The sequence below is a fragment of the Mobula birostris genome, chromosome 16, assembly GCF_030028105.1.
Source record: "Mobula birostris isolate sMobBir1 chromosome 16, sMobBir1.hap1, whole genome shotgun sequence".
Lineage (NCBI taxonomy): Eukaryota > Metazoa > Chordata > Chondrichthyes > Myliobatiformes > Myliobatidae > Mobula > Mobula birostris.
In genome coordinates, this window is record NC_092385.1 from 27,608,938 (window position 1) to 27,634,402 (window position 25,465).

At 39.7% G+C, this 25,465-nt stretch overlaps 1 protein-coding gene across 3 annotated transcripts in view; it reads right to left on the minus strand.

Annotated features, from left to right (window-relative positions):
• Positions 1–25,465, minus strand: part of LOC140210856 (bis(5'-adenosyl)-triphosphatase-like) — a 998,443-nt gene that overhangs the window by 376,872 nt on the left and 596,106 nt on the right. For all 3 annotated transcript variants that reach the window (XR_011889312.1, XM_072280116.1, XM_072280117.1), the window contains exons 3-4: positions 18,986–19,131; positions 13,378–13,407 (exon numbers count right to left, since the gene is read on the minus strand). Coding sequence is in view for 2 of the 3 variants with exons in the window: in XM_072280116.1 (XP_072136217.1) it covers positions 13,378–13,407; positions 18,986–19,131 (176 nt within the window). In the remaining variant the exon portion in view is untranslated. The remainder of the gene's footprint in view (positions 1–13,377; positions 13,408–18,985; positions 19,132–25,465) is intronic.

Genomic DNA, 25,465 nt, shown 5'->3' on the forward strand with positions numbered 1-25,465 from the left:
TGCTTAGCCTTAGCAAAGTAAACGTCAGTCCACCACACTACAACAGCAGTCCCTTTGTCTGCGGGTTTGATGGTTAAGATTTGGATTGATGCGGAGAGAGGGGCGGACAGTGCATTCAGAGAGAGGGTAAAGTTCGAGGAGGAGAGAGGATGGTTGATGTCTGGTCAGCAACTCCAGAGGGGGCAGAGAACCAGAGCAGGGTGTCCAAGAAGAGGAGGAGGCTTGGAGACAGGAGAAGGGGTCATCAGTGCGTGATGTGAAATTCTTACCAAAGAAGTGGGCCCGGAAACAGAGGCAACAGAAGAAGAGCTTTGCGTCGTGGCAGGCGTGGAACACACTGAGGTGTGGCAAAGGAACACAAAGGTAAGGCCCTTGCTGAGGACAGAATGTTCTGCCTCAGAGAGGGGAAAGTCAGAGGGATTGGTGTGAGCTCTATGGTAGATATCTATGCCCTTTATAACTTTGTACACCACTCCAAGGAAAACAGATCAACTACTGGAAGTAGCCATGTGGCTCACTCATCCGTCACATAGTTCCCACCATTATTTCTAAGTAAATAGTGCAGCAATGGTTTGGAGAAGTGTACAAGCAGGGTTTCAACCTGGAACATCGACCATTATTTTCCCCCATAGATGCTGCTTGAGCAGCTGAGTTCTTCTCTCAGTTAACTGACTTTCTCACTCAAGAATACAGGAGAATAATTCACATCATAAATCTCCTCTTCTACTGTCCTCATTACATAACATCCACTTGACAATAACAGGTCTATGAGACCATGGAAAATGTACTATCTATCACATTCCCAGAGTCATTTCTCAGTAAAGAACATCAAAGTTCACCACTGCCTTCAGTGTGCCAGCATAGCCTCTAGCTATTTGGGAAAAGTCTTTGAAGACAAAAACCTCAAACCCAATACTAAGCCTTTGACGTATTCGGCAGCAGTGATCCTAGCACCTTTTTTTTGCTTAAGGAATGTGGATTATTGCAGTTAGCACCTCAAAGCACAGGAGAGATACCACCAAAACCATCACCACAAAATCCTCCAAAACAATTGACAGGATAAATGGATCAACATCTCTCTGATCCATCTAACCCAACGTGCCTCGGATTTAGTGCACCGTGGAACAGTGCAATCTCACTGTAGATTGGTGTCAACTACGAAGAGTATGGGGACCTCTGAAACAAATCAAAATGAACTGACTTGCTGGTAGTTCCTTGACCATTTGCAGGTTGTGATTTGCTTGGAAAACAGCTAAAGTCATTGAGCTCTGGCCAACAGATTCTTAACATTATACAGAAATAAGTTCTAAAGTGGGTCTGCAGTTTCAGGTTCAATGTTATTTATTTATTATGCAACAGAAGTATATTTATCAAATCCATGCTAGTTCTCAGCAGAACAACTCAGTTCCATTCCCCATCCCCCTCGAGCCCTGCAGCTTCTCTCTCTCTCTCTCTCTCTCTCTCTCACCCTTTAGTTCTTTTAACACTTCACTGCACCAAGAGGTAACTTATAGTAGCCAACTACAGCCAGCACAGATTTGGGACGTAGGAAGAAACCTGAGAGTGATGTGGGAACTAGGAGGATGTGCCAACTCGGCACACATAGCACCCAAGGTCAGAACTGAATCAGGATCACTGGAGCGATGGTACAGAATGCGGTAGTTAGCTGCTGTAATGATTTAGTTAAGCCATTTGGATTGACTTGGTCTTTCAGTAACTTGTCAAACTTATAATTACAATCTTTGATTTAAAGTATTGATGAGGAGTTCATGAGCACAGTTGTAACATACATTTGCAAATCTGGAAAGCATACTGAGTGCAGCCACCCAGTGGTAGTACACTTCCAAATAACTAAATACCTGTCTGCCAAAAAAACAAGTGACACTAGACAGATGGCATAAACACCAGCAAAAAAACGACTTGCAATCACACCACTGTGTGTGATAAGGGAGCACATGGTGAAGTGACACATGCTTATCAAAGCAAAATGACCTCAACTCCTGCTGCATAACACTCAAGACTCTATTTTTAATAGTCACTTTCCGTACAACTGATATATTACATTTGAAGTGGGAAAATAAATAATTTAAAACCAATTTCAATCACTGCACTGTGTGTGTGTAAAACAGGTGGTGCCAGTTGGAACAAGGCCACGAAAATCCATTCGTAAAGCTCCTAAGCCATTAAATCTCAGGTTTTGATTTTGCTTGCTGATATAAATGCAGATTTCCCCTGCAAAGCTTTACTTCTATGTAGCTGCATTATATTTATTTATTTTATTATAAGCTCCTGGCCACTCTAAGGAATAGAAATCTGGTCAACTATAATTCCAGAGCAAACAGAATTTCAATAATTCAAACCATTTCAATTTCTAGAGCTCAGGTATAATATGTTCCCATTAATGTTATTTTAATCACAATAACAAATACAGTATACTCAGTTGATGAAGATCATCCTGTTATAGGAAACAAATATTTTCTTATTAGTATGTATAGAAATTCTTGTAATTGAAAGAAAGCCAACAGAAAATGCATATCAAGTTACTGATACACTGCACATGCTTGATGGTGTTGCTGAGATTTACAGATCTACTAACTTTCTTGGCTCATTTACAGAAATTCTGATGTGAACAGAATGATTTTTTTGTGCAAAATACTCATATTTTTAACAGGACTCAAGCTGTACAAAGAAAGGATATGCTGGTTTATAAACAAACATAACCAGAAGGTCTCTTAACAAGTGAAGTAGTTGAAGTTATTTCTTTCATTAAAACTAATTCACACAAACCTCATTACAAATTGATCCTTCATCCCTTTCACAATTCGGATGAAAGTTAATGTATCGAGTTCCCAACAATACATGGTGCAGTAATGAGGAAATTTATGGTACATTCATGAGGAAAGTGTTGCTCAGAAAGAAAGATTCCCAATTCAGTCCTTGGTCAGTGCTAGGTTTGTTGACCTTTGCAGACATGAACAAGAATTTGGGTTCAACTTAATATGATGAATGAGGAACTGCAATTCCAGTCAAGGTTAAAGACCCTTATGCTATTCAACTCGGTGCACAAGATCAGCATCTGCAGAGGACAATTGCTGTTTTTGGTACCACATACCACCTTAAGTTATAATAACAGAAAGTGAAGAAAAAAAGATAGAAAATAAGAAACAAGAGTAAATGGTCATTCAGCTGCACTCCCACCAATGATAGGGCCACAAAAAGTTTAATTATTAAGGCTCTATTACTTTTATGTGCTTATGGAAGATAGCATAATATGCAGTCAATTATATTCAAAAGAAGCATAAATATACATATCTGAACCAAAATAGTTCAAATTACAAATCTACATTCTCACTTTTAACTATTTCCCACAGTCTGATATTGGGAAACATCAGTAGGGTTAATGCAGTTGTTTCCAAGTTAATACATTCAAGTATGTTTAAAAGAATGGGCTCAGTAACAGCATATGTAACAGGCTTTGACTCGAGAGACTTCGACGAGAAGAGGTGGAGGACGAGCTTGCTCCCAGTTAGGCTTTACAATGCCTCCTGAGACGGTGATGCGCCTCTCATGTGAGATGTGGCAGTCTTGGGGGAACTTCCCTCTCCCGCAGAGTCACATCTGCCAGAAGTGCATGCGGTTGGGCGATATGGAAGACTGTGTAAAGAATCTGGAGCAGCAGCTGGATGACCTTCGACTCATAAGGGAGAATGAGGCAGTCACAGATGAGAGCTACAGGGAGGTAGTCACAGCTAGGCTGCCAGAAGCAAGTCGTTGGGTGACAGTCAGAGGGGGGAAAGCGAAGGTGAGTAGACAGGTAGTGCAGAGCACCCCTGTAGCCATTCCCCTGAATAATAAATTTACCATCCTGGATACTGTTGGTGGGGACGACGGACCAGGTATGAGCCACGGTGGCAGGGCCTCCGGCACTGAGTCTGACCCAGTGGTGCAGAAGCGTGGGACGGAGAAGAGGAGAGCTGTCGTCATTGAAGACTGTCAGGGGAGCAGACAGGAGATTTTGTGGACGTGAGAAGGACACCCGCATGGTTTGTTGCCTCCTGGGTGCCAGGGTCCGGGGTGTCTCTGACCGGGTGCATGACATCCTGGTACGAGAGGGAAAGCAACCAGAAGTCGTGATACATGTTGGGACCAACGACATAGGCAGGAAGAGGGATGAGGTCCTGAAGTGTTAGTTTCGGGAACTAGGCAGAAGGCTGAAGAACAGTACCTCAAGGGTGGTGTTCTCAGGATTGCTGCCAGTGCTACATGACAGTCATGGTAAGAATTGGAGGAGATGGCAGTTGAATGCGTGGCTGAGGAGTTGGTGCAGGGGGCAGGGTTTTAGATTTTTGGATCATTCGGATCTCTTCTGGGGAAGGTGGGACCTGTACAGATTGGATGGGTTGCACTTGAACTCGAGGGAGAGGTGCAATTTTTAATTGGGGAAAGGAAATTATGAGGCTTTAAGGCTAGAACTTGCGGGTGTGAATTGGGATGATGTTTTTGCAGGGAAATGTACTATGGACATGTGGTCGATGTTTAGGGATCTCTTGCAGGATGTTAGGGATAAATTTGTCCTGGTGAGGAAGATAAAGAATGGTAAGGTGAAGGAACCGTGGGTGACAAGTGAGGTGGAAAATCTAGTCAGGTGGAAGAAGGCAGCACACATGAAGTTTAGGAAGCAAGGATCAGATGGGTCTATTGAGGAATATAGGGTAGCAAGAAAGGAGCTTAAGAAGGGACTAAGGAGAGCAAAAAGGGGGCATGAGAAGGCCTTGGCGAGTAGGGTAAAGGAAAACCCCAAGGCATTCTTCAATTATGTGAAGAACAAAATGATGACCGGAGTGAAGGTAGGACCGATTAGAGATAAAGGTGGGAAGATGTGCCTGGAGGCTGTGGAAGTGAGCGAGGTCCTCAATGAATACTTCTCTTCGGTATTCACCAATGAGAGGGAACTTGATGATGGTGAGGACAATATAAGTGAGGTTGATGTTCTGGAGCATGTTGATATTAAGGGAGAGGAGGTGTTGGAGTTGTTAAAATACATTAGGATGGATAAGTCCTCGGGGCCTGACGGATTATTCCCCAGGCTGCTCCACGAGGCAAGGGAAGAGATTGCTGAGCCTCTGGCTAGGATCTTTATGTCCTCGTTGTCCTCGGGAATGGTACCGGAGTATTGGAGGGAGGTGAATGTTGTCCCCTTGTTCAAAAAAGGTAGTAGGGATAGTCCGGGTAATTATAGACCAGTGAGCCTTATGTCTGTGATGGGAAAGCTGTTAGAAAAGATTCTTAGAGATAGGATCTATGGGCATTTAGAGAATCATGGTCTGATCAGGGACAGTTGGCATGGCTTTGTGAAGGGCAGGTCGTGTCTAACAAGACTGATAGAGTTCTTTGAGGAGGTGACCAGGCATATCGATGAGGGTAGTGCAGTGGATATGACCTACATGAATTTTAGTAAGGCATTTGACAAGGTTTGACACGGTAGGCTTATTCAGAAAGTCAGAAGGCATGGGATCCGGGGAAGTTTGGCCAGGTGGATTCAGAATTGGCTGGCCTGCAGAAAGCAGAGGGTCGTGGTGGAGGGAGTACATTCGGATTGGAGGGTTGTGACTAATGGTGTCCCACAAGAATCGTTCTGGGACCTCTACTTTTCGGATTTTTATTAACGACCTGGATGTCGGGGTAGAAGGGTGGGTTGGCAAGTTTGCAGATGACACAAAGGTTGGTGGTGTTGTGGACAGTGTAGAGGATTGTCGAAGATTGCAAGAGAGACATTGATAGGATGCAGAAGTGGGCTGAGAAGTGGCAGATGGAGTTCAACCCGGAGAAGTGTGAGGTGGTACACTTTGGAAGGACAAACTCCAAGGCAGAGTACAAAGTAAATGGCAGGATACTTGGTAGTGTGAAGGAGCAGAGGGATCTGGGGGTACATGTCCACAGATCCCTGAAAGTTGCCTCAGAGGTAGATAGGGTATTTAAGAAAGCTTATGGGCTGTTAGCTTTCATAAGTCGAGGGATAGAGTATTTTAAGAGTCGCGATGTAATGATGCAGCTCTATAAAACTCTGGTTAGGCCACACTTGGAGTACTGTGTCCAGTTCTGGTTGCCTCACTATAGGAAGGATGTGGAAGCATTGGAAAGGGTACAGAAGAGATTTACCAGGATGCTGCCTGGTTTAGAGAGTATGGATTATGATCAGAGATTAAGGGAGTTTGGGCTTTACTCTTTGGAGAGAAGGAGGATGAGAGGAGACATGATGGAGGTATACAAGATAGTAAGAGGAATAGATAGAGTGGACAGCCAGCACCACTTGCCCAGGGCACCACTGTTCAATACAAGAAGACATGGCTTTAAGGTAAGGGGTGGGAAATTCAAGGGGGATATTAGAGGAAGGTTTTTTACTCAGAGATTGGTTGGTGCGTGGAATGCACTGCCTGAGTCGGTGATGGAGGCAGATACACTAGTGAAAATTAAGAGACTATTAGACAGGTATATGGAGGAATTTAAGGTGGGGGGTTATATGGGAGGCAGGATTTAAGGGTCAGCACAACATTGTGGGCCGAAGGGCCTGTACTGTGCTGTACTATTCTGTGTTCTATGTTCTATATTCTATTAACCTAAGGGAAACAAGCACTTTCATTGTAACAGAACTAGACATCAAGCCCGGTGAATGTTTAAACTTGGCTCATTCTTAGATTTGGCAGGAGATTGAGAAATATGGCAGCTTAGCACATTGAAACAAAGTTTATGAAGAAAGATAAAATGCAGACATTTAGCACATAGACTATAGTGACTATTCAGATGTTAAATGTGGACAGATCACAGATCAGCATCTCTGCTATTCTGCCAACTATCAAATTTTAAATAATTCTCATCTGGTGGATTTTTGATTTTGTGGAGATTCTTACACTTTAACCAGAGCCTTAGGGAAATCATCAGGATCTTGAACATTTGCAGGTACTGCTTGTTAAGTCTCTTCTAAGCCAATTATGTTTAATTAATTAGGGATTCTAGCCAAAAAGAATCACAAGCTAATACCAGCAAGGTCATGAATACTAATGTTAAAATATATGATGATTATTGTTATTATTACAGCCTTGAATCGTGAGTTGCTAGCACATCTGTGCATCAGAAGGTTGTGGGTGTAAGTATCACTCCAGGGACTTGAGCATATAATTTATGGTGCCACTTGAGTGCAGTACTGACGGCACCATTAGAAGTGATGTCCTTGGGAAGAAACATTAAACCACAGCACTGTCTGCTTTCTGAGGTAGATTTTAAAATAACAGCGAAAATATTTTCAAGAAAGTCTTGGGAGATTTTTCTCCACTGTCTCGGCCAACAATATTAAAACCTATTATATGGTTATTGACTCTTTGTTGTTTGTGGGACTTTGTGAAGTGTAAACTGACTGCTGTTTTCTCCACAGTCCAATACTGTAGACATGACTGGCTCATTATTGGCTATAAAGCACCTTGGGGAGCAGCTTATCATTGGGTATAATGTACTTTGGGATGTCTAAACACACATTCTTTCTGTTCTTTCTTCAGCTTCAAATATTTCCCTAAAGAATAGTGTGAAATAACAAAAAAATATGATCAGGCTAATTCATAGTCTGAAAGAGTGCAAACTGATTGCTTCTTCCATCAGCCTAATAATATTGACACCAATGGGTAAATTTTGCATAGCTGGAGTGTTTTATGGCTCCCAAAATCTACACAATGGGAAGAAGTTCTTTCTTTTTCAATCTAACGCTCATGAAATATTTAATGTAACATCAACTCAAAAAGTCAGAGATCTCAATTTACTTGCATGCTTGATCCCCTTAAGCTCAGAGGTGGGATTGCTACTTCTGAGCCAGTGATGTACGACATCAGAAGGGTCCATTGATCTGTAACGTTATATCTGCTTCTCTCTCCGCAGCTGCTGCCTGACTTGCCAAGTATTTGTAGAAGTTAATGTTGGCATTTCAGATTTCCTACATTTGCAGTATTTTTTTTAAATTACCAGTGAGAACTAAAGGGAGCTAATCTACTCATTGCTCATACTGCCTTTGCGTTACAGTCAATGAAATGAAAGTAAGGCAGGGTCCACAGGGTGACCACAGGGTCCTGCCCACACCAAAGTTAAAAATTATACCTTCAGGCAGAGAAAAAAGAAGTCCAAACTGGTAGATGAGTAAAGAAAGGAGTAAGAGGTGTGGAGGTGAGTGTTAAAGGATCTGGTGATGCAAGTGCTTTATTGAAGGGAAAGGTGTAGATGCTACTTTCTGAAATACTATTTGCTGCTGCTTCTGCTGGGAAGAAAAGATAATTTTTGCTAAGGCTTTATGGGCACACATTGTAAAACAACGTGCTTTTCAGCTCATTGTATGTGAAATACATTTTTCGCTGTTAGCTTTAAGTATTTATAGCATCTTCCAAAAATGGGAGAATATTACCAAGTTTTACCTAAGCATAATCAATGGAAGCTAAAGACGGCACGTTGTCATGCTGGTATCATGGCTATGCAGATTTCTCTGCATGGGGTAGATAAATTTACTTTTTGAGCTCAGTTGTAATTAGAAACTCAAATTTTTGCATTGCATACGGCTAGATTCAACTGCAGTTTTACTGTTCACCAAGAGGCCCATCATGAGAGGTGTGAAAATACCTTTTACTCAAGGTGTAGAGCAACAGTGGCTGCCTTTGTGTTTTGGAAACAAGTATCCTTGTAGCTCAGATTCCAAAACTTCACCTCATTCCAATAAAATAGTCACGAACATTCTATGATTAACTGGGATCTATAGCACTGTCGTCCCTCGGTATCTGAGGGGGATTGGTTCCAGGACCCCCCCACCACCACCACCCCGCGAATACCAAAATCCGTGGATGCTGAAGCCCCTTATATAAAATGGCGTAGCATTTACATATAACCTACGCACATCCTCCCGTATATTTTAAATCATCTCTAGATTACTTATAATACCTCATACAATGTAAATGGTATGTAAATAGTTGTTATACTGTATTGTTTAGGGAATAATGACAAGAAAAAATGTCTGTACACGTGCAGTACAGACGCAACCATCGTGGCTCTTCTGGGAACACGGATACTGCCTCGGCATCAGCCGATGCTGATTCTCCTGTGATCTTTACGTTCTTGAGGCTGTAGCGCTTTACATAGCCAGCCAGCCATCCCTTACTAGCCTTAAGCTCCTTCCTCTCGCTCACAGCACAAGTAGCAAACGAATGAAAGGCAAGGCGAACGATGCTCAAACAACAAGTGCTGGAGAGAGACTGAGGATCTGTGAAATGGTGGGAGGCTACAGCAGGGTATGCCTACACATCACTTCATTTGCGTGGATTCAGCGTAGTGCTCGGCACGCGGCAAATTCAAGTTTTGCTTTTTGGAAATTTCTGGAATTTTTTTCGAATATTTTCATTCCGCGGTTGGTTGAATCCGCAGATATGGAGGGCCAACTGTCATTTACAAAAATTAACCCTCTTTGAGATCTTCACCACCTACTCCAGGTCTCTCAAACTTGGCCCATATGTCATATGTCTGAAAAGAAGGGCGGGAAAAGTTCTTTGCATGATGCAAAAATAGATTTGAAGCACAGGATCTGTCAGGAGCTCATGGAATGGTACAGCAGTTATTATGTTCTAACATGACAATACTCATAAAACATATACACTCAAAGCTCTGCTTAATTGAATGCATATTACTAATAGCTACACTCCTCCAAGCCAGCAGGGGTCAAAGTGCATAGGGGATAGGGGCTGAGCTTACATCATTGCTTTGTTTCTTGACAGACATCATTTTGGTTGATATATAAAGGCTAGGTTTACAGACAAGTGCATCAGCAAGTTTCAAGAAAATAACTAAACTTTCTGAATGACAAAACAATTTCCTTCTTTTTTATGCATTTAGGTATAACAGAGGTAAATTAATGCTAAGATAACACGTCAGATACTTAAACTATTTTGGAGAAGCTCTGCACAACAAAGTGAAGTGGGCTTCAGCACATGATGTTGCAATACATGTTTCATAAAATCATCATCACAATGAAATTGGTTTAGACACCCAGGATTAGAGACAATAAAAGGAAGGCAAGGTTACTGTGCAAGACCAAGGGAGGAGGCAATCAGAACGGCTTCTTTCTGACTGGGTTGTCAGTGTGTAACTAATCTGAACCCAGTACATTTTAATCATTCACTAGAAATCCCTCATTTTGCCTCCCCTGTCTAAACATTTCAGAGTCTGATTGGTCACATCAAAAATTAAAAAAAAAACAATCACAAAATGTACATTACAAACTAAGATAATAAATGGAATCAGGCTATGCTGCAGATAAGCTTAAATAAGTCAACCTAATGGATTGTTTTTGTGTCCATGGAATATAATGTAATATAAGGGAAGTGTATGGTTACAGTACAGTGGATTCCTGTTGACTGGGCTGTCAGTTAATAGGGGCAGCCACTTATTTGAGACAACTCCTGAAGAACAAAAGCAAATTGACAAAACAGCTGAGACTCCCTTCATTTATTTGGGTCACTATGCTGTTTAATTGAGGCAGGCAACTGTTGCCAAACATATTGTAACTCGCATTAGTCACATGCACATCATGCAGCCTTTAGACACTGCACTGTACTTAGAGCAAACAGTTTTTAAATAGTATCACTTATGTGTTTGTGTTCAAAAAGCAGTGGCTTTTTTCCACTGATAGTTGGTGAGTATATACAGTAAGACAATATAGAACCGTTTTACTCACTGCAGTTTCGAGCTTTCAGGCTTGGAGATACAAGATAAGGCTAGGAGTGAAAATGAAGCAATTTCACTACATCAACAAGTTAGGGACGATGAAGAATTTGAAGGTATCAACAATCATCTTGAATGTTACAATTAAAATGAAGATTTGGAGGAGGCGATTTGAAAACACAGTTTGAAAGCAGTCCACTATCTGCAGTAAGTATCTGCGTTGAGTTTGTACATTTAGTCAATCAAAAGAACACATCAGCGTACACTGAATGAATTCCTCCATTGATAACTCTTAGAAACTAACACACAGTTTTATAGTACAATAGTAGTTTTGGTAGTGTTCGATTTAATTCTGTATTTCATTTAAATACGTAATTTGTTACTGAGCTAAAAAGTAGTTTGCCTTTTGTATACCTTTTTAACTATTTCCATGAAACTTTGACTAACTGGTCCATCCGCTTAATTGGACCAAAATGTACTGGTCCTGATGTGTCCCAAATAACCAGAATCCACTGTACTTTGATAGGAGGAATAAAGGTGTAGCCTATTTTCAAAATGGAGAGTAAATTCAGAAATCAGAGGTGCAAAGGGTCTTGGGAGTCCAAGTGCAGAAATCCCTGAAGGTTAACTTGTCGGTTTAGTTGGTGATAAGAAAGGGAAATGCAATGTTAGTATTCATTTCAAGAGGACTGGAATATAAAGGTAAGGATGTAATGCTTCGGCTTTATAATGCATTGGTCAGAGCACACATGGAATATGGTGAGCTGTTTTGGGCCCCTTACTGAGAAAAGATGTGCTGACATTGGAGCGGGTAGAGAGGAGGTTCATCAGAATGATCCTGGGAATAAAAGGGTTAACATCCAAAGAGTGTTTGTTGGCGCTGAGCCAGTACTTGTTGGAATTTAGGAGAATGAGGGAAGGATCTTATTGAAACCTATCAAATATTGAGAAGCCTAAACAGAGTGGATGTGCAGAAGGTATCTCCTATACTGGGGAGTCTAGGACCAGTCTCAGAATATAAGGGCATTCCTTTAGAACAGAGATGGGGAGGAATTTTTTTTCAGCTAGAGAGTGGTGAATCTGTGGAATTCATTGCCTCAGATAGCTGAGAAAAATGTCATTGGGTATATTTAAAAAGGAGGTTCATAGGTTTTTGACTAGTAAGAGTGTTAAAGGTTATGGAGAAAAGGCTGGAGAATACTGAGAGAGGGATAATAAATCAGCCATGATGGAATGGCAGATCAGACTCGAAGGGCCAAATGGCCTAATTCTGCTCCTATGTCTTATGGCCTTAATTTCCATTTACCTTTGCCTGTGCTTCTGGTCCTGCATAGCAATTCCTGACTCCTGGAAGAGGCCAATATTAAGCATGGTTTTGAACTTAAATATAATAATCCAGGCTGGCAGGTTGACAGGGAACAGATGCAGGGGTAGAAAATAAAATGTTGTCATTCTGAGAAAGCACAAAATATTCATTTTCCATTTAGGTGCTGCAGACCTCCTTGCTCATCTATTGGAAGAGTTTGCTATGTCGCTGTGACGGTTTAGAAACCATTATAAGTGAACCAACACCAAAGTCCTCCTCCAGGCCAACATCCCCACAATAAGGCCCTAGTTACAGATAGGAAGTTAACTGAGCAGGCCACATTATTCATATTCCAGGCACCAGATTCCCAAAATGGACACAGTATTCTGAGTTCTGTTATGGGAAGATTACCAGGAGTCCAGAAACAAAGCTTCAAGAATGTGCTAGGATACTCCTTGAAGAAGTGGAACATTTCCACTGAACTACTGCTCATTATGGTGAAGGAGCATTTGGAATGGTGCTGGAAACCTCGAGGCCATGAATCACAAGCCATGGGTAAGAGATGAAGAGCTGACCACCTAACAAACAACTCACCTATATGCCCTATCAACTACCTCATGGCCTACCCATGTGGGTGAACAGAATTCCTATATTTGTCTCAGAAATCTACAAAATCAGAGCAGATTTTATCCATGATCCCAAAGAACTGCCCAAGAAGATGGCAAGAACATAGTGTCCAATCTTGGTACCATTTTGCAATTTAGGAAAATGATCACTTTAAGTTTTTAAAACTCAGAATCTTCGTTATTGAGGCTTAACTCCTGACATTGCCCTCAATAGCCCAATGCTTCAATGTGATGTGTCTGACCCACTGCAATTAACGGGCATCTTTCCTACTTTCCAGTCTCTCCATTAAGGCCTCAAGCACAGGCCTTCGCTTTTAAGAGAAGGAAGCTAGCAAATTATGATCTTACCTACTCCCCATGCTTAAGACTGCAACCAATGAACAGGATAGTTTTTGTAGGCTGTAGGCAGATATGTTTGGCAATCAGCAAGCGGAAATAGATATGGGTTAATCACCTAATGCAGTCCCAGTACCTAATTTAGTCCACAAGTTCTTTCCTGAAGAACACCTGAGTAAATATTCAATCAATTTTCACTGCATGGATTATAAATCGCATTCTTCTGCTATAACAATTAAGCTTTTAAATGATATGACAGTTATATAACTGAATGGACTCATAACTCAAATTACAGCTCTTGTTCCAACAGAGGAATTGCTAATCATATCTTCAGTAGCACAGTATAAGCTAATATTAAAAATTACTCACTTTCACTGTCTGTCCAGCTTCTGGACCATCCTACAAGAAGGAAGAAGAGATAAGCATGAGACACTAATGATTCACTTTAATCTGGTGCCAGTCAATTAAAGTGTTCTTTCCAAAACAGTTAAAACTGTAATAATGCTGTGATTGGAATCAGATTCGTATATGATCTGAGCAATAAGGTTGTTTTTTACTTTGAAAAATATGTGAAAACTAATCCTCTTCTTATAAAATTCTTTGAATTCTAATGATGTGATCAAAGATAGAAATTTTCTGTGGTAGATTAAGTATCTGAATGAACTTAGCGTAATTCCATTAAGTTACTTAATTAATTTGTGATTATCTTTTGTTAATAGTATATAGATTTTTAAAGTACTATTTTTCATTACTTTTTAAGCAGTGTTGATAATGATCCATTGACGTTGATTTTCACAGGGAGAGATTGAGGAAGCTAAAGTCAGAAAATTCAGAAATACTGGAAAGATGAGATTCCTGGCAAATATAATTGCAGGACCTCATGAGAACTAGTTTATAATATTTCCTGCCTGTGAGACTGGGAGGCTATATGGCTGCTAGGCAATAAGAAAGTAAAAAAAAATAACAGCAATGAAGGCAATGCAGCCCCTTGAGCTGCTTTATTATTCAATAAGTTCAAGGCCAATCCTCTACCTTTAGTTCATGTCCACCACCTGGTTCTTGTACCTCTTGATAAACCTTTGAACACGAAAGAAATCAATCTCATCGTTGAATATATTTGCTGCTACTCAACGATTGAGTAAACACAGCTCCAGGGTGGAGAATGCCAAAGGTTCACAAACCTGAGGGCACAAGATTTTTCAAATCAATCCTGAACCTTATCCTGAGACAATATACTGTCGCCTTGCAATCTCCAGCCACAGTAAACACCTTGTCAGCATCGACACTGCCTGATCCTCTCAAAGCTTTGTGTAATTTTCAAAGAAATTGCATCACATTCTCCTACACTCCGGTAAGTATGGATACATTTTGCTCAATGTTTCCCCATGGGAAAACCACACATCTAGGATTCAAACCAACAAATCTCTACTGCACTGCCTCTGCCTCCACCACTCCCATACATCTCTATACACTAATGTTTACAAGATTATCACCATTTTAAAAAGTACTGTGTTATATGACTCTTCAAAACAAAATGAATAATATCACATTCTTTTCCATACAAATTACACCTGTCAATTTCTTCTTCACTTACTTAATTGCTTGCAACACTTTGCAGAGTGTTTGCATCCTTCTCACAGCTCCCATTCCCACACAGCTATCTATTATTGAGCCAAATCACGACGATGGGTAGCTGTCAGTTTCATAAAGAACTATGAGCAGCTGTAGTGCATGCATAAGCATGTTGTCAACTTCCACCCTGGGTTCTGTAGTATGGAATATAATGGACATCAAATGCCAGAGGGTACCTGATATCTTGCTCTGCCCCAGGACTCACTGCTGTATCCAGGCATGTTCAATAATTCACTGACTGGTGGAGGGGGTTATTGGGTTCAAAGTGCATTGAGCCCCTCATCTTTCTCCCAGATAAAGCACAGACACATATGAAAAAGGTCACCAACCTTAATTAAAACAGTAGATTTATATGATACTTTTATTTATTTGTATTTATTTCTCTCTAAAGTATGTTTTCACTGATGATTCATTGAATATATTATTTATTATATCAAGTCTAGAGAATATACAGTAAATGGAATGACAAAACAGAATAATAGAGCACAGGAATAGGCCTTTTGACCCACCATATCTGTGCCAAACATGGTTCACATCTAAATTGATCTTATCCTCCTATTCCCTGCCTTTCGTGTATTTATCCAAAACAAACTCTTAAACATTGGTAATGTATTTACTTCTACCACTTCTCCTTGTAGCCGTTCAGGCACCTACCATGCTCTAAGTACGAAAAGTTGCCCTGCAAGTCTCATTTCGACTTTCCCACTCTCCCCTTAAACCTATGCCATCTAGTATTTGCCATTTTAACCAGGGGGAGAAGCTCTAACCATTTACCCTATCCATACCTTTTATTTTATAATTTTTTGGCCGCTAGTTCCTCGGTCTCCTATACCCTACTATACTCTAGAGAAAACAATTCAAGTTCATCCAACTTCACCTCAATCAAGGCAAAATCCAAACTGATGGTAGGCTCATCCAGATGACTAAATCACAGGCTATCAAGTGAGTTCATAAACTGATCCAAAATTAGCTTGGTCATGGAGGACTGACCAAGTGATGGAAGGGTATTTTCTTACTGAAGGTCTGTGACCAGTGGTTTTCCACAATGAGGCCATTGTTGTTCATAATACATATGAATGGTTTCATTGAAAATGTAGCAGACAGTCTGATTCCTAAGCTTGCAGTTGATATATGGTGGAATTGTTGATAGCAGGGAAGGTTGCCCAAGGTACAACAGGTTATAGATCACTTGGAAATTTGGGTAGAGAAACAGCAGGTGGAGTTTAATCTGGATAAATGTGACCTCATGCACTTTGGAAGGCCAAATGCAAGAGAAAAGTATACATATATAAGGTGGTCAAAAGGGCTGAGAGGAACCTTTCCTTGATTAACTGAGACATAAAATATAACAGCAAGGAGGTTAAGCTAGAACTGTATTCATCATTAGTTAGACTACAATTTTCAGGTAAACAAGTTAATTATAGCCCTGTCTGATCTTCCCTTTTGCTTAGATAACAATGCTGCTTTATCTACCTACCAATCTATTGGGGGGCGGGGGGAGGGAACGTCGACTCAGACCACGAGAGGCCCGCATCGGGCATTTTCATGCCTTACAAGGTGCAGATTTGAAGCCTGTGTGGGGCGCCACTCCTCGCACAGACTAGAGCGATGTGTGATTAAGTGCCTTGCTCAAGGGCACAAACACGCTGCCACAGCTGAGGCTCGAAATAGCGACCTTGAGGTAACTAGACGAACGCCTTAACCACTTGGCCACGTGCCCAACATCTATTGGGACCAATACTGAAACTATGATATCTATAAGATTACCACAATTGTATCTATGTCTTTTAGAATCTTTGAATGTGAGCCATCTGGTGATCAGCCTTAATTAATTTTCTCAGTTCTTTTGCTTTACTAGTATTGATTATTTGAAGTTCTTCACTCTCACAGGATTCCTACTTTTCAGACTCACTGAAAATGTTTGTGATGTTCTTCTGTGAAGATGAAACATTTCACAATTCAAGGAAGTATGGTAAAAAAAAACAGCATTTTGAAATCTTGGGATTTCTATATCAGGATGCTTGAAGGGACCTTTGCAGAAAAGAAAGATGAGGGAGAGCTGAAACTCAGGAAACCTTGTATGCAATGGCACTCAAACACTAATTTAAAGATTGTATTTACTGATTTGTATTTTCAGAGAAAGTTACATAGCTGGTTTCTATATCACAAGTATTTGGAGGAGACTTACTCAGGATTTAGGTTTAGAGCAGGTTGTGCTAAAATCAATTCTGTTACATGAAATTTCTTTATTTTCCAGGTCAAGTCTGATTATTACACCCAGTGGGAAATAACTTCCTCAAGAACAAAACCAATGCAATTTAATAAAGGATATTCTTTGATTTTTAACGGAAAGATTTACAACCACACAAAACATAATTGTCTTTACATGTGGGTATTTTGAGTAAAACTGAATCACAGTGATATTTCCTTCCTTGCATTAGTCTTTGTGGACACTTTTAATGTTAGAATCAAAAAATGACGTACAGTGGAGCTAGAAAGTTTGTGAACCCTGTAGAATTTTCTCTATTTCTGCATAAATATCACCTAAAATGAGATCAGGTCTTCACACAAGTCCTAAAACTAGATAAAGAGAACCCAATTAAATAAATAACACAAAAACATTATACTTGTTCATTTATTTATTGAGAAAAATGATCCAATATTAGATGTATTTGCTGGAAAAAGTATGTGAACCTTTGCTTTCAGTAACTGGTGTGACCCCCTTGTACAGCAATAACTTCAACCAAATGTTCTCAGTAACCATTGATCAGTCCTGCACATCAGCTTGAAGGAATTTTAGGCCATTCCTCCATATAAAACTGCTTCAACTCTGGGAGATTGGTGGGCTTCTTTGCATGAACTGCTTTCTTCAGAAAGTTCCACAACATTTCCAGAGGAAAAATAATCTTCAGGTTTAATTTTAATTATAATTTAAATTTAATTATAATAAATTTATTACCTGCATGTCACTATATACAGTCAGAAGATAATAAATTTTACTCTGAACTGTGAATAAAAAACCCTACATAAAATATTTCAATTAATAGGTCCTTAACCTGTGTTGCTCTTTCCACAGCCTCTACCTGATCTGCTAGGTACCTTAATTATTTTCTGTTTTATTTCAGATATGCAGCCTCTGCAGGATTCTATTCCTAACAATAAAGGAAAATGGTTGTGAAAGGAACCTATATGATGTAAGTGCCTTCTTTTGGCAACATGAGAAAGGAATGTGTAGCACTTGGTCAAAAGTGTAAAAGATGAGCTGCAGATTGCTGGGAACCTTTTTTTCTTTTGCCAATCTACCTTTATCTATGAATTGAATGTTTTACTTCTGCTGAATAATGAATGTAATCTTCCTAGTTAATGCCGGAATTAACCAATGCCATATGTTTGGAAATGGCCTCCATTTTCAGTACATTCACACAGAAGTGAAGCTTATCACACTGATAGCTGAACCAATGAATGCTCAGTGCACAGCCATATGAGACAAATGGAGAGATTCTACAGAAGTCATTCAACCAACCAACTCAACATTGCCTGGAGAAAAGCATCTGATTCATATTCATATGGGGTGATATACTGCGTCTGGTGCTCCTGATGTGGCCTTTTATATATTGGCGAGACCTGACGCAGACTGGGAGACCGCTTTGCTGAACATCTACGCTCTGTCCGCCAGAGAAAGCAGGATCTCCCAGTGGCCACACATTTTAATTCCACATCCCATTCCCATTCTGACATGTCTATCCACGGCCTCCTCTACTGTAAAGATGAAGCCACACTCAGGTTGGAGGAACAACACCTTATATTCCGTCTGGGTAGCCTCCAACCTGATGGCATGAACATCGACTTCTCAAACTTCCGCTAGGCCCCACCTCCCCCTCGTACCCCATCTGTTACTTATTTTTATGCACACATTCTTTCTCTCACTCTCCTTTTTCTCCCTCTGTCCCTCTGAATATACCTGTTGCCCATCCTCTGGGTCCCCCCCCCCCTTGTCTTTCTTCCCGGACCTCCTGTCCCATGATCCTCTCGTATCCCCTTTTGCCTATCACCTGTCCAGCTCTTGGCTCCATCCCTCCCCCTCCTGTCTTCTCCTATCATTTTGGATCTCCCCCTCCCCCTCCAACTTTCAAATCCCTTACTCACTCTTCCTTCAGTTAGTCCTGACAAAGGGTCTCGGCCTGAAACGTCGACTATACCTCTTCCTACAGATGCTGCTTGGCCTGCTGCGTTCACCAGCAACTTTGATGTGTGTTGATTCATATTCCCCCGTTGTTGTGGTTATACTAGGTACTTCAACTATTATACTGCTTCCAGTCACTCATTATTAAAAGAAATTACAAACCTGAATGGCAATGGTTAAAGATGTCCCTTGGAAATGTCGCTCCACAACTTTTGCCACTTTCTGACTTGTCTGAAATAAGTCTGTGATTTCCTCTGGATGAAGATCTTGAAACCGTTCTACTACTCTGACTGGACACACCAGCACATCTTCATTGTATGCAGTCAAGGAAACGTATCTTTGATCACAATGAAAATCAAGCAAATTTAACGTTATAAGCAAAACACTCACAGCTTGATTTGAGCCATTAATTTTTCATTAAATAAATTTTCCAAAATGTTACAAATAGTTCTCAAGTCAGGTTCAAACTACCATCTGAAAATGTCCTCTTTTCCTTTCATCAAAATTGTCAATACATATTTGGAATTTATCATAATGTTTGACCTGAGACTGAAGGTTTGACTATGAGGCCAACAGGTTAAGTTCAAAATCCACTGTATAAAATTTCTAATAGTAATTTTACAGTTGGTAAAACCCAATTGTCATAATCCTTAAACTGAATTGAAGTTCATTGCTTAAATTATATAGGTACTCATGCTGAATGTGCTAATCGGCTGAGTGGCATTTAAACTGAAGATGCAACACTATGATTGATAACACTGAAAATTTGAATTCTCTCCCACAACTGCACTTCATGTTTTGTGATTCAACAGCCAGGAGGGTTAGAGCCATCAAAGTCTGTCATAACAAAGAAACGGAATAAATCCCATTAGACCCACAGATCCTAATTATACACTTGATAAAGAACACATGCTGGAATATACTTCAAGATAATTTGGCATGTTGTAATTCTGCTGATAAGCCACTCAACCTACACTCTGGCAGTTTATGACAGGATCTGAACTGTAATATGCATGGCTGCCATGTAACATATTCCAGTGTGTGCTATTCTTTATGGACTTATATATGAATACTTATTCTCAATAATGTGAGAACCTTCAGTTTTCTTTTCCATCTCTTACATACCTCAAATCCAATGCAAGGGCAAACACTGACCTCTGTGCTGAGAAATCCTGGAGTCAGAGCTGACTGAAGAACAAATTGTTTAATCCCTCATGCAGGTTATAAATGTAGGAAAGTATTGCTTTCTATTTTATAACATAGCACATTAAAAAAATAAATTGCCTAACTAATACATCAGATCTTTTCTTTCAAGTTCTTTTTTAGATGCTATTGAAAGAACCGTCTTACTTTATAACATTCTTGTCTTCAGCCTTCAAAACACAACATAATAACATGGTAATGAGTTTTTGCAATGTTGGTTTAACATCTTTGTGTAGTTCATTTCACCTCTGACTGAATCACAATTAACGTAATTAGGCATAGGCATAAACTATTTAGAAATTATTTTTATTGATGAAATTCAATAGAAGCAACATTGACAAAGTGATTTTAGGGCACTAGAGGAAAGGAAGATTGTGGAGTTTATGATGAATTGTACTTTAGGAGACATATTGGGGTGAACACTTCCATAACACTTCCAAATGAAATTTCGATTCACCCCTGATCTTGGCATTGCCCATGTACACTTGCCTGTCTTCTGTGACAGCATACGATTCTGTGGGTGCTCTGGTTTTCTCCCACCTCACAAAGACCTGTGGGTTGACGGGATAATCAATTACTGTACGTTGCCCTTCACATGTACATAAGTAATGTAATTCATGAAAAGTTGGTGAAAATGTGCTGAGAATAAAAAATGGGATAGATTTAGAATTACGTTGCTGGTTAATGGTCATCACAGACTCAATGGGCTAAAGAATTTATTCCCGTGTGGCATCTCTCTCTGATTCTAATTGGCCTGCCGTAGATTAGAGGTAAAAACACTCAAACACTTTAACACTGTTATAAATCCTTCCATGTATTTTTTTCTTATACAAATACATAAAGTGAAAATCTATCAGTAGTAGAAATCATAAATTAATATAAGTTGTTGCACGGTATCTTGCCCTTTGCAGTGCTTACCTTTTTGTTTACCTCACTTGACTTTCTCCTATCTATCCATATCTATGTACCACAATAGGCCACCAAAACGGTAAAAAAAATGAACGGAAAAGATTGCAAATATATCAGGCAGGATCAATGGAGAGAAAAAGAGAGTGAACATTTCAGGTCAACAAACATTCATCAGCACTGAGATAAGTTGGAGAAACAAATATTTTTAGGTTAAGCAAAACTGAAGAGTCTGTGAAACAAAAAGAACAGATTGAATGACACACACAATAGTAACACTGGGCCAAGGAGGACAGTAAAGGCTAGTGGTATCTATCCAGAGAGGTATAAGGAGGAGATGAAACAAATGAAATTTGAATTCACCAGGAGACAGAAAACACTGATGTTGGAAATGTGAGACGCAAAGCATTGACTGTATGGGAGCGTGAAGATATGGATACCATCATCCAGAAAGAGGAGAGCAAATATGTGCCCCAGCAGAGAGTCTCAGCAGCCCAGCACTCAACCAGTGGGCAAATTGCCAGGTTGCTGAGACAACTGCAAGTACCTTCAAACACTGATATCTACAGTTGACGACATAGCTCTGATCTTCACAGGAGCAAGGTGAGTTTCTATGAGTTTGTTCAGTGAAATCTTGCAACACAGCTCTAAGACTTCTTGTTGAAGCTGATTGATGCTACAGCTGAGACTGAGGAATTGACCATGAGATGCTTCACTCAGCTTCACTCACCCCATCAGTGAACTGTTCTCACAAGCTATGGACTCTCTTTTAAGGACTCTTCATCTCATGTTCTCGACATTTATTGCTTATTTACTTGCTATTATTATTTCTTTTTTTTCTTTAGTATTTGCACAATATGTTAGCTCTTGCGCATGGTTGCTTGTCCATCCTGTTGGGTGCATTCTTTCATTGATTCTATTATGTTTCTTGGATTCTAAGTATGCCAGCAAGAAAATGAATCTCAGGCTGTACGGTGCCTATAAAAAGTATTCCCCGCCCCCCCGAAGTTTTCAGGTTTTATTATTTTACAACATTGAATCAGAGTGAATTTAACTTGTCTTTTTTTAACACTGATTAACAGAAAAAGACTCTTTTGTGTCAAAGTGAAAACCAATCTCTGCAAAGTGATCTAAATTAACTACAAATATAACACTAAATAATTGTTTGCGAAAGTAATCACCTCCTTTAATATGACATACCAAATCATCACTGGTGCAGCCAATTGGTTTTAGAAGTCACATAATTAATTAATTAGTTAAATTGAGATCTGTTTTTGGAGACCCATGTGCGATCAAGGTACTTCAATCGATTGTAGTAAAGATACACCTGTATCTGGAAGGTTCAACAGGTGGGTAGTCAGTATCTTGGCTAACACTACACCATGAAGACAAAAGAACACTCGAAGCAACTCTGAAAATAGGTTACTAAAAAGCACAAGTCAGGAAATGGACACAAGAAAATTTTCAAGTCACCGAGTATTGTTTGGATGAGAAAATTCGCAAATGCTGGAAATTCAAGCAACACACACAAAATGCTGGTGGAATGTAGCAGGCCAGGCAGCATCTATAGGAAGTAGTCCTGACGAAGGGTCTTGGCCCGAAACATCGACTGTACTTCTTCCTATAGATGCTGCCTGGCCTGCTGAGTATCATTTGGAGTACAGTTAAGTCAATCATCAAGAAATGGAAAGAATATGGCACAGATGTAGATCTGCTTAGAGCAGGCTGTCCTGAAAAACTGAGTGACTGTACAAGAAGGGGACTAGTAAGGGAGGCTACCAAGAGATGTATGACAACTCTGGTGGTGTTACAAGCTTCAGTGGTTGAGATGGGAGAGACTGTGCATAAACAACTGTTGCCCAGGTGCTTCAACAGTCAGTTTTTTTGGAAGAGTGGCAAAGAGAAATACACTTTTGAAAACAAAAACTCACATGAAATCTCGGCTAGAGTTTGCTACAAGGCTTGTGAGAGACTCTGAAGTCAGCTGGAAGAAGGTTCTATAGATTGATAAAACCAAAATTGAGCCTTTTCGCCATCAGACTAATTGCTATGTTTGGCACAAGCCAGACATTGCACATCATCAAAAACACACCATCTCTACCGTGAAGCATGGTAGTGGCTGCATTGTGCTGTGGGGACACTTCACTGCAGCAGGCCTTCGAAGGCTTGTGAAGGTAGAAGGTAAAATGACTGCAGCAAAATACAGGGAAATCCTGGAGGAAAATCTGATGCAGTCTGCAAGAGAACTGTGACTTGGGAGAAAATCTGTTTTCCAGCAAAACAATGACCCCAAGCATAAAGCAAAAAATACACAGGAATGGCTTAAAGACAGCAAAGTTAGTGTCCTGATGTGGCCAAGTCAGAGTCCAGACCTCAATCCAATTCACAATTTGTGGCTGGACTTGAAAAGGGCTGTTTACTCATGATCCCCATGCAATCTGATAGAGATTGAGCAGTTTTGTAAAAAAGAATGGGGAAAAAATTGCAGAATCCAGACGTGCAAATCTAATAGTGACCTATCCACACTGATTCAAGGCTATAATTGTTGCCAGAGGTGCATCTACTAAATACTGACTTGAAGGGGGTGAATGCTTATGCAATCAATTGTTTTGAGTGTTATATTGTAATTAATATAGATCACTTTGTAGAGATTTGTTTTTACTTTGACACAAGTCTTTCTCTGTTGATCAGTGTCACCAAAAGCCAGATTAAATCTGCTGTGATTCAATGTTGTAAAACAATAAAACATGAAAACTTCTGGGGGAGGTGAATTCTCTTTATAGGCACTGTATACAGTGACATACACAGTATGTACTTCAATAATTAATTTAGTTTGAACTTTGAACAATGTTGTTGAGAAGTGGTTAGCTGAAACAGATGTTTAATTCACAGTAGGCATATTCAAACACTAACTAAATGCGGCACTCCACAGACTGCTGACAAGAAATTCTGGTCCAGATTCTTATCCATGTTAACAAACTGGGAATGATTGAATTGAAAGGGATCTTTGCTTGCAAATGAAGTGCCTGACACGATTCACGTGACACATGGGACAAAATTGTGCAGTTTTGATTCCTACTTGAGTTCAAGGTATTGTAAATTCCAAACCCATTGCAAGATTGACTGTGTAATTTAAACTGAGGTTGTGGTGCTGGACTGAGGAAGTGCTACAGATATTACGGTACTTTCCAGTTGAAATTTAAAACCAGCTTGGATAGGTCCTGAAGGTCCAGTGATACCACTTGAACAACAGAGATTGTTCCCAGTATCTAGGTCACATCCTTACATTGATCAGCATCAAGAGAAACCTATTTGCTGGGGGTTACACTTTACCCTGTGCTAACCATTAGCCCTTTCATCCATATAAGAGCAATCACTGAATTTCAAGAGTAAATTATTACATATAAAACTACTGTATAGTGGTGTAAAATGACCTGGAGTAATGAAAGGACTATGCTTTATATCTTTCAATATTAATCATACATTAAAGATACTAATCACATTAATATTGTAGTGGAGGCTTCTGTTACATATTGTAAGAAAAATATATTCATGATTCTACTGTTCCAATTTATGAATATTTATAAATTTGACCCATTTATGAGGGAATTTAATACGTTAATCATACAAGTAAATTAATAAAATAACTCAGATACTACTTTTTTATACATTCAACCATTTTAAAGGCTGTATAGTTTAATAAAGAGATAACATATTACACATTATCATTAATATGTAAAACTCAGAAGAAGGGATGGAATTAGTAAACTATGCAGAGTTAGGATACAAAAATCGCAAAAGATTGAAATAAAAACCCGAAGAAATCCTCTTCAATGAGAAAGTGTTGCCAAGAAATATCACAAGCAGTCCAGGACTAAAAGAGGTCCACTGGTATTTTCCATCTTTGTGTTCACCTTTAAGACAAACCAATACCCAAGAAGCTTGGCAATTAGCATGACCAAACAATAACAAATTGCCTGAGCAGCCCAACCACGCTGCTGGTCTGAGACAGGGGAGATTCTAAACATTAGGTAAGTGCTACAATCCTTTTCCAGCTAATTTGTCTCATTTTTCAATGTCATGTAGCAACTCACAGAAAATTATGATGGGTCCAGCAGAGTCCTGATGGCTGTGGAGAATTTATCTATAATTAATAAAATAGTAAAAGTCAAGATATAAAATTAATAAGGGAAAATGCTTTTGAATAATTATCTTCAGTGAGAAAGCCATTATTTACATAAGCAAAATGTGATCAATTTGTACACATTTGTTATTTTTGTGCTGCTAATTCACATTCATAGCTATCAATCAATAACTTTTATTTCTGCAGTAACATTAAAAGTTAGGTATCCCTGAAGCACTTCTTTGGAGTGTTATCAAGCAATATATTATACCAAAATATCTTTGGAGAGATGATCATAGGCTAGAATGAAGAAACAGATTTTAAGGAACATCTTAATAGGTAAATAAGAGGTCTAGGTATGTCATTCCTGAGATTAACACATTGTATCAGTTATCCTACTTATTTGTCTT